Source organism: Pundamilia nyererei, unplaced genomic scaffold, assembly GCF_000239375.1.
Source record: "Pundamilia nyererei isolate P.nyererei 1_Seehausen unplaced genomic scaffold, PunNye1.0 scaffold00263, whole genome shotgun sequence".
Lineage (NCBI taxonomy): Eukaryota > Metazoa > Chordata > Actinopteri > Cichliformes > Cichlidae > Pundamilia > Pundamilia nyererei.
The window spans coordinates 66,339-81,093 of NW_005187664.1; the positions used below are offsets into that span (position 1 = coordinate 66,339).

At 40.7% G+C, this 14,755-nt stretch overlaps 1 protein-coding gene across 1 annotated transcript in view; it reads right to left on the reverse strand.

The window, feature by feature from the left end:
• Positions 1-14,755, reverse strand: part of sorcs3a (sortilin related VPS10 domain containing receptor 3a) — a 251,886-nt gene that overhangs the window by 63,162 nt on the left and 173,969 nt on the right. The window contains exons 5-9 of the mRNA XM_005750127.1: positions 7,819-7,892; positions 6,449-6,513; positions 5,769-5,887; positions 2,376-2,465; positions 1,753-1,932 (exon numbers count right to left, since the gene is read on the reverse strand). Coding sequence (XP_005750184.1) covers positions 1,753-1,932; positions 2,376-2,465; positions 5,769-5,887; positions 6,449-6,513; positions 7,819-7,892 — 528 coding nt within the window. The remainder of the gene's footprint in view (positions 1-1,752; positions 1,933-2,375; positions 2,466-5,768; positions 5,888-6,448; positions 6,514-7,818; positions 7,893-14,755) is intronic.

Genomic DNA, 14,755 nt, shown 5'->3' on the forward strand with positions numbered 1-14,755 from the left:
CACACACACACACACACACACACACACACACACACACACACACACACACACACACACACACAAAGCCAAAGACTGAAGTGAGCTAAAATCTGTGAATGGAGTGTACCTTATTAAAAAGCCTTTGTTATTTTGTGTTGATAGCAGTGATAATAAATGCACAATGAATAAAATATGTAAAATAGCTCTAAGTAAGCAGCAGGAAAAAGAAAAAAGCCAAAGCGCAGCCAAAGTTTCCAAATCCCTTCTGTTTGTACCGAAGAGTTGACCTCCTCTCCGGGTCGAATGGCTCAACTGGCTGATATGATGGGCTGAGACATCGATATTAGCGATTATTCATCCAGTCACCTGCCAGGTACTTTTTATTAAGTTCCTGCTTAAGGATTACTGCTTTTTTAAAGGCTACTTTCTGCTGGTGGCTGTTGGGTCTGTGTTTCCACAAGCCCCGCTAATTCTAGAGACTTATTCATCATGAAGAAAACAAGACAGTCGATCGATCGATTATTTGCGCAAGGGAGGCCTCGTCTGTGTCCACCACGAAAATGACCTCCAGATCTGACCTCCTCCTGCTGCCTTTTATTGAGAGACAGTTCACACAAAACACGTCAGAACAAAGCCACGCCCCCTTGGTTCCAAGACAAGGCATTGTATGTATATGTGTGAACTACTGTATCTATGTAAGAATGTGTGTGTGTGTGTGTGTGTGTCAGACCTCCTGCTGACCAAAGGGTCCTATAGCATAAAAGCAGGAGGAACATCCTTGGTCATAAAGAGGGTAGTCTCCCCCACACCCTAGATGGTTCACCCCAGATAACACAGTGAAGCCATACAAAGGGGAGGAGGTTTACCAACATCAAACAGACCTTCACAAGGATGTTCCTGTGATTAAAAACACTACCCCCCCCCCCCCTATTCCTTAAAACCATGTACAAATGGTAAACATAAAAATGACAAAAACAATTCACTCTAACAGTGTCCATGTCACTTTTCACCAGAGCAATTCAATAGCTGCCAACAGCGCTTTTTCTCACTGTCATTACTCCATATTGATTGATTGATCTTGATGTTAGAAGTCTAATTCCGGTGCTGCTGAGTTACTGTTGACGACGAAACTAACCACAACGATCTGGCTGCTAATAGCAGTTATTGCTGATGCGTTAGAGGCGTGTTTGATAGGAGGATTCTGGACTTCTTAATTTACACAACACTAAAGTCATATTGTTTTCACAGTGTGAGCTGATATCCAATAGCAATACCTCACATTGAGTTAATGTTTAAAAAAATGCTGAAGACTTCAACAACAGCTGAAAGAAAAAGCCTCTGTGTACCACACTGTCAAATATTTGGTTAAAATCCATATATTTAAAGCGCGTCTATCATACTTTCCCTTCATTTCTGTCAGTGTCTGTGAACAAACACTACCAATTATTACCAATTATTATCCAAACAATCCCTAATCCATAGTCAAAAGCCCAGACTATTCTAAATGCTCAGTCACAGTTCAGCTCTGCTCAGCACCTCGTTCACTCATGCTGTCCGTGGACACAGTAACCTGTATTTCACACCTTTTGTTGATTGTGATTTTGTTTTTGCTGTGAAACAGCTCTTCTCCAATAATGTTGACACACACATCTACCTGTATCTGTTTACCATATCGCAGATCTAATGAGTGAAAATAATACTAATCTCTGTAATTTCCCATGAATTCATTATTTCAGAATCCACACAGGGTGACTAATTTCATCAGGCGTCTACCTCGTATAGGTCTAGCATCTGGTTCCCTCCAATGCCCCTGGTGGTCTTGACATTTTCCATGGCCAAGGTGAAGTAGATCCCTCTGGTGTCAGACAGGTAGAGGTTGTAGGTGTCATTCTGGTTCCATTCCTGCACTGCAGCAAATACCTGCTTCTCGTCAGTGCTGACGATGTGTAAATCCTATCAAGAGAGCGGGGGGACAGATTAAGAAGAGTTATGACCGGAGGCAGGACGGATTAGAACATGCTGACCCCATGGGACTGGTCATGAGATCAATGCTGAGGTGTGAATATAAATGGTTGATGACATACTGTAAAGAATGGGCCTTATTCTTAATATGGAGTAAGTTATATAAGTATGAATGGAAATGGGCAGTGACCTGACTTTTTCTATATTATATCAGAAAATAGAAGCTGTTTAGAAGAACCTTATATAAATGAAATGTCTTACATTATATTATACCTTTGTTTGGTTTTACCAGTGAATGGAAGCTCCAGAGAAATGGAAAGATGTGATCCAAACCCTGACCCTGAACAAGTCACTGGTGAGCTGATGGGTGTGTCATAGGTTAAAAGCATGTCTGTGTGTCATCATCATCATCAAGTAAAGGCACTGCAGCTTACCTTAGGCAGGGAATATTTGGGCAGCTTGATTTGTATAAACGGCTCTCTCTTGTAGGACACATAATATGTGGCTCGCCCTGATGTAGGAACCTAGAACATATAATACTCTATTAATTAAATACATTACACGTGGTATGCAGCGTTTCTGGCTATTATGCATCATTTTATATAGTGTGAAGTATAGTTTGGAGGGTGCAGGTGTGCAGCTCAAAACGAGTCTAGATGCTTGTACACATCTAATGCACGATGAGACGTTTTCCACACCCATGTGATCGGCAGTATGACAGTGCACCCGAATCTATCACCTGTAGCGCACTCGTGACTATTATTAACCGTGTTTCCACATTGTCACCAGCCTTGTGATTTTCGTCCTCATACTTCACCGTCTGACAAGATTTTGGTACCAGAAACTTTCTGGTTTTCACGTGTAGTTTGTCCAGTTGATTGAGAACGCTGTGGTTGTATTCAGGCAGTCAGTCCATGTGGAGAGCAAAACAAAGGACCGCCTTTACAAAAAGCTGGTACTGGTCCAGTTTTCTGTTGGCTGCGCGGTTACACACCTTGAATTGAAGCTGAAACTTACGTTTCAATCAGATCTTCATGGTTTCATAAGTCCCAGTGCTTATGGATCTGATGTACACATAAATGTTTTAATGTGTTTGGTGGTTAGAAGTGAAACTGGAAGCCTTTATGTGTGAACATTTGATATTTCTGTAGTTGTATTTGTATCTTACAGCCCAGTAACAGTGGCTCCATATAGTAGTTTCACATTCATTTGCCAAGTGAAAAGTTGTTGCTTCAGTTCCATCCAGAACCACAAATCCCCTTTGGAGTCGTGCCAGGAAGCGGATCCGGCGTAAAACTGTGAAATGGGCTACCTGCTGTGAGCACACTTTGACGAGGAAACAAGCAAACTAAGCGCACATTTAGGCCCAATAACAACTGATTAAAAATGAGCAACTATCCAAATCTGGTAAAAGGTATTTTTTTTTCTCTTATAAGATTAAATGAGACTTTTGTCCTCACGGTATAATACGTGATACACGTCCTTCTATACTCCTCGAAGCTTTGAGTCTCAGGATACTTTGCTTTTTCCACGTAGCAGTTCTCTCTGACTTTCAGATTTGCTGCTGATAAACAAATGCAGGGGAGAAGGCCTTATGTGTCACCTCATAACTGACATCGTACCATATTTGTCTAAACAATTAAAGTTTGGGAAAAAGTACACATCAATTTCTGGCTTTTCCACCTGCTTATTTTCGTGGCAAAGCTGGATATTGTGGCTACCCAGCAGTCTTTTCTTTCCATTTATAGCAACCTCCTGGCTTGGATTCAGAAGATGCAGCCCAGGTGTCAATGCACTGGTGGTTTCAAAGTGGACTTTGGTAAATATCTCGTAGGAGAATCAATAGTCTCATTATTCTTTGTCAAGAGAAATCTTTAAGTTACCTAACTGAGCCTCATCTGCTGTCTAGGAAAGAAAAAAACACATCCTAATGGTCTAGACTCTTTGCAAACACTCTAAGCTGTTAGCTTATGCAGCAAGGAAACACGGGAATGTGGGTGATGGAGAATTGTCATTAGGCGCAAGACCACAGAAGACAGAAGCACTTTGTACAAATAGAGAAGCACCCAGCAAAGTGAGACTGCAGGTTCATAACCTACTTTTCTTCCCTGTCAATAACACTATGAAATTCATTAGAGGAAAACCTTCAAATCAGAGCTTGTGGTTCTCGACTAAAGAGAAGTGAAGTCAGCATTAATGTTGTACGACAGAGGCGATTCTTTTACCGATCTTGCAAGCGTTGCGAGTGGTCCAGCAGAGAGAAAACACTGAGCACTGAGAGGAAATATAGCAGCCTAGCAGCGAGAGCTGTAGAACAGTCCCACATGCAATCGAGTGAAGGAGCAGGAGATCGATGGCTGGGTAACCAGAGGCAGTTTGAACTTTAAGAGGAATTGGTATGATGGATTTTTTTCCCATCCCTTTCAGGATCTTTCATCTGTGACGCATACGTGCTAAAATGTGGAGGTGCTTGAATTGAAGGGGTGGTTCTGGTTGAGTGCTTGTGAGTTTATTTGAAAGACTTCAGAGAGGTCAAACAGGATTGAAGGATCTTTGGAGAACCACTCTATTTCTTTGTCTAATGTGCTGCCAAGGACAGAAAAGGTTCTGGAGGAAGGACTTGCCTGCAGGTGAATCAAGCTGAGTTTCTGAACCCACCCATTCTCTACTGAATAAAACATTTAGCAGGATCAAACAGCAAGAGAATTTACAACTACTGCACCTCAAAACCATGATTATAAATTAATAATATTAACTTAAAATGGTATTCAGAACATCCAGCTACGATTATAAAATACATCTAGTGGGATGACTCAATTTCTGAGGCTGGTTTAAGTCTATGTGATGCTTCTGTTGGATGTGAAGAGATGAAAGGGGTCAGGGTCTTTGGAGGACTTGGGAACTAGTTTGTTTTGGCAGTGTTGAGCACAGGTGCCATCTGCTGTAGTTGTTGCTGTGAAACTGGGAAATCATGATGTTTTTTGCAGGTGGTTTAAGAAGATGCAGCTATGATCTGATGTTTGCAAGACTTGTAGCCACCGTCTCATCAACATCGATTTTTAAAAAGACAAACCGATAATGAGAAACCAAAACCAGATCCATCTTTTTCCTTCTACCTAAAACATTTTTAGCACATATCAGATACCACTGCAGTTTTTTTGAGGAAAATCTGAATAAAACTGGCATTGCCATGGACTAGGTGTGTAATTATCCCAACGTTTCCTGTTGACTTTTAAATGTATGAAACCTCATTTGCACAATGTCAAAGTAAATAATATTCATGCTGGAGAGGAAATTAAAATACAACCCATAAATTGCATCTGTGTTACTTGGGATTCAGGACATTACCATTTCAGATTTTTCTGTTACACAAATCGTGATTAATATGACACACCATTCTGTGGCTAGGATGAATATTAAAACTGCTCACACAGGAAAACAAAGCACAAATGTTCAGTTGAGGTTAACATAAAATGATTTTTACATATTTTATTCCTGCCAAGTGAAATCATTTGCAAAAAAAAAAAAAAAAAAAACTCATACCAGAAATAGTATGACAGGAAAGAAACACCTGAATTTAGCAATATTTTAAATACATTTCAACAGATCAAAAACTATTTGAGGCCGGCTGTAGCGCGAAAGTTCCTAAAGTCACTCTGCCCTTAATGGCCATTTATCTAAAAGCCATTCAAATCCACACTTGCAGTTTATGCAAAAAGCTGAGTGTGCTTCTCAATATAGGAGATATACCGTATCTTGCACATCTTTAAACATGCATAATTAATCATGCATCAGATAGTGATGGGACAGAGTGTACAAAGCCCTACCTGAATGAATATGTAGTCATCTTGAACCACCAAAGAGCTGATGTCAATGTAACCTGGGAACGGGTAGTTCCTGTTAGCTTCTGTGCACATCTGAGCTCTGCACGTGACATACTGCACATCTGTCACATAGGAGGAAATGCAGGATTAGCATTATGTATTCTGCTAGTCCATATATACAGAACAACAGCTGTAGCAAGATTTTGTATCAAGTGATGAGTTAAAAGTGTCTTTGTAGCTAACCATTTCCTTCCCAATTAGATCAAATGATTTTTTTATCTTATTTGCAGAATGCAGAGTCTCTCTGAATAATTTGCCTCACTGTGTAGCACCTGATTTATTTTCATTGTGTAGACGCCATAAACGAGCATCTCCATCTGTCAATCATACGACACCAAGAGGAGGAAAAAAGCAATTCTTGGTTTTTGCAGTGACATCACACAGTTCACTTATGTTGGCTACAGTATAGACGACCTTGATGTTGTGGCCTTTCAGAGTTACGGAGACGACATTCACTGAATGAGAGTGAAAATAAAAGAAGCCATATTCATCAAGACTCATACGCTGGGTTCATTGGTGGGGTGAGCCAATGCCGTTTCCTTGGGGCCGACTTCTTTTCACAAAGAGGAATTCATGCCTATAGACACCTGCTCATTACTCGTCTTTGTGTGTAAGACACCTACTTCCATCTGGTGTGTGAGCTTCCATGTGGATCAGATCTGGCTCCTTGTCTAGGCCTGTGACAGACCTGGGAGAGAATGAAAAAGCAGAATCTAAGGAGTTTTTATAAGCATAACAAAAAAGAAAGGGATGTAAAGGAGAAGCTACTTCTGTTACTGATTAATTAGAAGTGAAGCTATTGTGCATTTTCTGTTCTGTATATATTTTGCAATGATAGTTGTTCCTTTTAAACATGGTCACAAGTTAGCATATACACAAGTAAATGAACACGTATTTAAACGTTCTCCACCAAACATTTTTGCCTACTATTGGCTCTGTATGAGTACAACCCCCCAATAAAATCTCAGATCTTAGACATAGTAAGGAGAACAGAGTAAAGCCCAAATCCCATTTCAGCAAAATACAACAATGCAAAGAAATACAATCTCCTTATCTTCGACTGAATGGTACAAGGCCACTACACTCTCTGACCATGTCTGTATCTCAGAGAATAATCGTGCTTTCTTGTTCATTTCACTGCTGGTGGATTAGACTAGATGGATACAGCGCTCCCATTGTGGTGGTATTTCATAGCCCCTGGAGGCTGATGAGGCCATTGTCTAAATACGGCCAACTGGAGGACTGCCTAGCCATTGCTAAAGGCTCATCCAGTGTATAAATGTCCTTGAGGGGACTTTGGCAGTGAAGGGCAAACTCTACAACGGATTGTGCACACTATTTAGGCTTATGCCACAATGGCAAAGAAAGCTCTAGATTTATGCAAGTTATGGTGCATATAGCCAAAAGCAATCCCAGGCACACCCCAGTCACATCAGAGTGGGGCAGCGAGCACTGAGCTGGAATATATTCGGCCCTACGTTTGTGATGAGTGTGCACTTTCAGACATAGTAGGTACACTGCAGGGGGAGTGAGCAGCAGACATGACTGGATAGGAAGCGACAGGAACGTCCTGGATCCATTATTAGTCATAGCTCATGTATCTGCATGTATGTATCTGTAGAGATTCACCCCTCTTCCTTCTACTGCAAATGTAAAAATAATAATTTGGTCTTGCAGGACGCCTGATATGAACAGGGTGTGAGTGTGAGAAATGAAGTGGAATGCGACATGCCCTCGGACGTTGAATGCAAAGCGCATTCTGAAGAAGGAGATTAATCTCTGCCTGATTGTATCAAGGGATAGAAAATGTGCAGAATTTTAGCAGCATCACCAGTCAGTCACATAGCTTGTTCTAAGCCATCAATATCACTTGCTCAGTCGCCCCAAACACGAGCAACACTTTCTGCATTCCTGAGCAAACAAAACTTTGGGGAAGAGGAATGGAGCAGAATAAAAAGGGGGAAAAGTGGAGATGTGAGAATGAGTGACTCACCAGTAGAATCTGTTTGGCGTGACGTGTTCGTGGATGAGCTGCCATTTTCTTCCGAAGTCTACCGAGCTGTACAGCTGCAGAGATATGAGAGAAAGGGGGGGAAACAAGTCTTTTAGCAAGATGAACATGTTTCTCCATTCATCTGGATCCTAATCACAAGAGATGATGAGTGCTTTTTAGACACGACTGGTAAATTTCAGGGTGGAGGTTAGCCTGGGGCATTATCGGTAGATGGGCTGCCATACCACTGAAATGCTATCATCATCAATGACCAACCATTCAAGCTAGCATTTTATCACACACCGAGGCCTCTCTATTCCCTTCTCGTGTTACTAATAAGAGGTATAGATCTGAAAATGAAGCATTTATGCAAATAACACACACATATAATTCCCCTCTTGCCTCTGCAGGCAGTATTTGTCTTTCAAGCTCAGGTCCTCTTCCAGAAGCCTGGAAGCTTGATGGACCTGCACAGTATCTTAGCTCTTCTGGGCAGAGGTCTCGGATGTTGTTCCTATCTTTGGAGTCACTTCATTGAATGCTGCGATTTCCACTGGGACGGCTGTTACCTTCACCCTCCACATCTTTTCGAGTTCTTCTCTCAGCCTGAGCTTGTCGTGTTCCATGTTCATTCAGTATAGCTACATCTATCACTACAGCCTTCTTCCTCTCCTTCTCAACCACTACTATCTGGAATTCCCACAGGATCTTAGCTCGGTCAATCTTGACCATCCTAAGGGGGGGTCAACGATTTTGACTTCCAGCAACATCTGTATTATACTCGGCACAGGCGTTCCATGTATGCCCTGCCTTCTAGTATCTTGCACCCTGCTGTTATGTGCTGGATTATCTCAGGGGCATCTTTACACAGCCTGCACCTGGGGTCATGCCTGGTGTGGTAGACCTCTGCCTCCTAGATCTCAGACATCTGAGATCTCTGTCCAGAAGAGCACAGTCCTAGGAACAGCAACAATACTGTGTAGGACCCTCACGCTCTGGTAGAAGACCTGAGCTTGAAGGATAAAGACCAGCCACAGGAGTGAAAGGGGAATTTTTTAATATAATAATGTATATAATGTGGCCAACTTCCGCTTGATGAGTAAGTACTTGAAGATCTTTGGGAGGTTTTAGTCCTAAAAATCAATGTTGGACATACAAACTTTTCTCCAAACCCTTACATCTGTCATTGGAATTTCCACAAATGCATGGAATGATATATAGCTCAGCTGGCATACAGGATCATAGCATGGAGTCAGTGGCCCAATTTTAATGTACTAATTACATTTTCTTGTGCTCGAGCAAACGATTAATAACCCTGGTGCATTTTCCAAGTCTCTATTGATTGATGTTGTAGAAACAGCACCTTTGCTGGGCCTGTGCATTATTATTTTCATGCAGCTCTGTGAGTCGGTAGCCCCATTTGAGGGCTATGCTAATGTTCCCACTTGTTGTCTTTTATCACAGCAAATCTGTAATTACTCTGATAAAAAATATACACATTTGTCACCTGCTGCAAATGTATTTTGTCAGCATTGCAGGGGAAGCTCTATGTCACCAGGTAGGCAGGCTACCTTCATCATCTAATTTAAAGTTGGTGTGATTCATTGGATTTCACTTATTTGCCTCTTCACGAACAGAATAAATGCAAACGAGTTAGCTGGGGAGCACCACTTTACAAATGCAGATATTAAAACACGTGCATCCAAGGACACACACTATGAGCAAGAAATAGAAACAATGCCGACACACTGCTTTGCAAAAATTAAAATACTTTTAATAAACACACTTGGCTCTTAGTTTTTCAACGTAGCATTTTCATCAGAGCACTGTTCTCAGATATAGTGAGGCTGACGTCAGCTGCCAGCCTTCACAGGAGTGGAAGCTCATCTCTGCTTGTATCCACAATCTTATTCTTTCATTGTTTTCTTCTTTTTTCTTTTACTTGTTTTGAAAACTTCTGAGTAATTAGTTCATATAAATGGCTGATGTCACCCTGAAACCTCTGATGTTTTCTTATTTTGATGATTTTGACTGAGAATGTTATTTTTTCCATTACAAATTTGTGGTTTAAATGATATTGGCATTATCTCATTAAATACAAACTATAAATGTCCAGGCACATTAGAGCCAAAGATTGTACAAAGAAGATTCTCTATTTTATAAATTTAACATTTAACACTGAAGATAGGTTTGGTAATAAACGGTAATGGATTTTTCATTGCTGCAGCTGTTTTAAAGAGAAAGTTACAAAATTTCAGCATCATCTGAATGGATATCTTCAAATAGTTTATGAACAGGCAAATGTATTTTCCCATTTATACTAAATGCAGCTGCATTATACGCTGACTTCAAATACTGGCCATCAACTTGTAAAAATTCGGATTAACTAAAACATGTTGCTCTTTTTGCATACTAATCTTATTCTTTCAACCATTACCCACAGTTGCTTTAAATGATGGTAGAAATGTAGATCGCCAAGTCAATAAATAGCTTTGCCTTCATGTCAGTTGTTTCTTAACAACAACATTACTGGTACAGTGTCCACATTACTGAAGATGCTTTACTAATCCATCTGTCAATCAACCACTGGACTTTTCTCTCACGCATGAACGAACATTGCAATACCTTAAGTCCCCCCACTGGTAAACTACACGCCACCCTTTTCCGGCTGAGACCCATGCTTTCAGACTTGGAAATGCCCTCATGTCGACCAATTTTCAATCGACTGGAAACAGTCCTAGTGGAACTTGAAGCTACCAGGACGACATCATCATAAACAAGCTGTGATATTAACAATATGGAACCCTCCATCCCTCCTAGAAATTCTGTCCATAAAAATTATGAAGCGAACAAAGATCAGCTGGATGAAGTACAAGCCTGGTGTTAAGTCTGTCTTATTGCCTTTCTGGAGATGTTGAGGGCCTATCTATAGAACTAATGAAGGGGGGTTCCAACCTGATTACCCCAAAGAAGTTTTTACCCCTCCCCCACCCAAAGCACAAGACACTAGGATAATTGTTCTTATGGATTTTAACACCAAGTCTGATGAGCTTAACTTATAAATTGTCCTCCAATCTTATTTAACCTCCCAAGATCCGAACTTGTTCATGGCATACATTTTCAATTTCTCTGTGCTATTTGGGCTGATTGAGACCTGATGAATATAAAAACAAAGAATTACCAGTTTTGTTTTGTAGCTGATTTTTGTTTCTGAGGAAAATGAGCTCCACAGTGGCTGTATAATGTCCTGGTAAGTGGATATCAGGCTCTTGTAGACGCCATGTTCTAGGAGGTTAAAATGGGCAACGAAGCAGGTGATGCTTTAAGGTGTGGCTATAGCTTGCAATTGAGAAGTTGCTACTGCTTAAATGTGCAGTATACTCAATTTCTTTGTTGTGATCCACCTCAAGGCATTTCTTTCTAAAAATACTAATACAGCAATCAAAATGCTGAAACTGAGGCTTCAAAATAGGGCCATCTAACCAGTGAGTGATGTCGCTGTAGCTGCATCCATCTTAGTATAAAAGCTATGTAAGCAAACACATCCCCAGCACAACACACGGTAAACAATAGCCTTGAAGAAAAACAATTACCAGACATCATTTATTTGAATTTCGAGAGCTGAACCTTTCCCTTCCCATCATATGTCTATAAATGTCCACTTGCACCACAAACCCATTTGTTCTAATTTCAGACCGTTTTAAGGAATCGTATCATTTTGGCCAGAAACCATCGAGAAACGTGACAACAGCTGCATTTTCAAAAGGGTTTTCCTCTTATCTGTAGCACAGAGATGATACTTTTCTTTTCTTTTATCCTCCTTTACAGAAATGTTTCACACTGTCACTGTCCCTAAATGACTTTTACATGTTAGCAATCTTCGGTTAGTGATGAGTTAACAGTTCAGCTTCCCTCCTTATCAAGCTTCTCAGTACAAGCTGCTGCAAATACTGCTAATTTCATTTTTATTGTAGCTACGAAAACTGGATGCTACATCTTTGAACCACCGACGTCCACTTCTCCCTTCTACAGTACAACTGATCCTGCTTTCCACTACAGCAGCCACAAAATCCTGTAGTCTATACTGTAAGCCCCTGTACACCAAGTATCAATAGGTTAATCTCTGCTGACACCCTTACAAAGCCTCATACTGAATATCTAATAACAAAAATGCTATATGGGACGTTGACAGTTATCATCTTCCAAGTTCCTCGTGCCATGGCAGGTACCACCGAGTTCTTACTCACAGAAACTTGATGCAATCAGTTGAGTGATCCATGTTCTATGCAGACAAACTAGCCTTGGTCGATATAACCATCTGAGGCTGAAGCCAACTTTGTGGCTAAATTTAGAACTTCAGTTCAGTTCGAGTTTCAACCAGCTTTTCCAAATGTTCATTGTTGCTTTGTCTCCCGTACCCCTCTATTCCTGTAAATTAAAATGCTTACTGTAAACCTTATCACATCTGCATCAATTTTTATCTAAATTATGCACCGGTTTCTCACGTTCCGCTTCTACACTCAGCTGTCGCTGCTCATTACAAGCCTTCAGCATCAAATGCATCCATCTCACTGTCTACGGTTAACTTCTGATCTCCTCTCCTGCAGCATCATCAAACTTCATTTGAAATACATTGAAAACCACTCACTGAGTACTCTGCTCATGAGTGGTGGAGTGGCAGGTGGGCAGGGCCCAAGAGCCAATGCTGATCCTCAATGAGGCCTTTCCTAAACTGCAGCCTCTGGCCTAGCGCGTTGCTTCATTAGTCTCTATTCTATTTACAGTGTTTCCTTCACTCACCTCTTTTCACTATCAGTATGTTTGCAGTCCATCAGTAGTTATTAATCTCTCTTCCACAGTGTGTCTTTTGTCCTGTCTTCCTTGCCTCATCCCCAGTCAGTCGCAGCAGATGGCTGCCCATCCCTGAGTCTGGTTATACTGGACGTTGATGTTGTGATTAAATTGAACTCAAACTGAAATCTCTGTAACTGTTTGTCATTCATATTTGGGATAGAGGTCACTGCGAGTGGACGGATGGACAGATGGATAATCATACTACAAAGTAAAGTTTTGTACTGATTAAATCTATTACCTATCTATCCAAGGTTCATTGCTTTATCACCTCCTTTGTCAAAGTTTCTCTGACACGATGCAACAAACATATTTTCAAGAATGAAAACAAATATTTCAACACGATACAACTCCTGTAGTACATACATAATACCTATATTCCTAAAAAATATACAAAATATACAACTAACTGAGAGAAAAGCTGAGCACACAAATGCCATACATACCCCATGCATAACCCAGACTCATTGAAAGCATACAAATCATCGAAATATCTTAAGATGGGAGGAACTGCAGTAAAAACTGCATTTCGTTGCCCTGTACCTTTGCATGTGCAATGACAATAAAGTTGAATTCGATTCTATTCTATTCTAAATAACATGTCTGATCTTAAAGCTGTGGACCATTAGTTTAGCTGTTTCACACTTTACCTGTAAATATTTTTCTTTTACAAGCAGGTTTGTATGGTTATGTGGGATATTCTGTTGTTAATTTGCGGGTGCTCATCCTAGAAATGCATCACAGCACAATTGTGTACAAACCTGTTCCTAACCACACCTGAGAAAATAATCATTGGCAGCTGGCAGCAGCCTTGACGAGCCCTTATCAGTTTTCTCCTTTCTGTCTGTTGTTTTATGTGCTCCGGTGAAGCCTGTGTGTTGATAGTGATGAGCACTCCCACCATTTATTAAAGGTTTTTTGTTATTTAAACAAAGCAGTGTGCTTTGCTGTTTTTCAATTATGAATTATTGATCACAAGACTTTACATGTTTAACCTCTTAAACTGTAGGTTTATTCTGTCCTACAATCAGCACTTGGACTCCATATTTTTGAGAGACATTCATAAAAATATAAAGGAGACCAATGCATTCATCGTAGTGTCCCATGTGTTTTTAAGGCATGGATCTCTTATTAACTGCAGGCAAACATTTGTCCAAGCCTTTATGAAGTTGCACAGAGTCTAATAAAGTACAGCACCCATAGGCACATATTCTGCAGAAAATTTGATTTCTGATTGATTCAGCTCAGTAAAGAAAGATTCCCCACTGGAGGCTTTTGGTCGGTGTAACAGGGCGACAGGCAGGGTCCCTCATCACTTTGGACAGTGACATATGATGGCAGTGGGCAGGCACAGCCTATCCTCTCTCCATTCATCAGTTCAATGACATCTTAAATTTTAAAGGTTCTGAGCTGTCACAAAGTAAGCTTCACAGCTTCCCACTCAGTTCAATAAATCAAAAGAGTGGCCGGCCGGCTGCCACGCCACCAATGGAGTCGGCAAGAAAAGTCACCAACGAAGGACAGAGCTTAAATGGTGATTGAGGAATTGCAGTGAGCATGTTAGTTAAAACTCGTCTATTCATGATGATCCGAGGTTTAGAAAACATTCATCGTGTCTCGAGCTCTGCATTAGGTTGCAGGTAATGTTCAGATGACGGTTGATTGAGTGTCAGTTGTCCAATTGCAAGTGGACAACTGACACCGAATTGTCCAGTAATTGCGATTTTATAAATTAGCTTCAAAAGTTTAATTTGGGTCAAACTGGTTCACCTTTTGTCAAAGAATAGAAGTTCACCGTCTTATCTATTGTTCCGTTTCAGACCTAGATGTACACGTGAGAGCAACAGCACTCAGAGAAGTAGATAATGTAAAATAAAAAAAGATGAATTGATATTTTTGAGAATATATTAGTGTACATATATATATATAGCTCCCACAGGAGCTAAGATCCTGTGGGACTTCCAGATACAGACGGACAAAATGGTGATGGCTAACCAACCGGACATAGTGGTGGTAGACAAACAGAAGAAGACGGCCGTAGTGATCGATGTAGCGGTTCCGAATGACAGCAACATCAGGAAGAAGG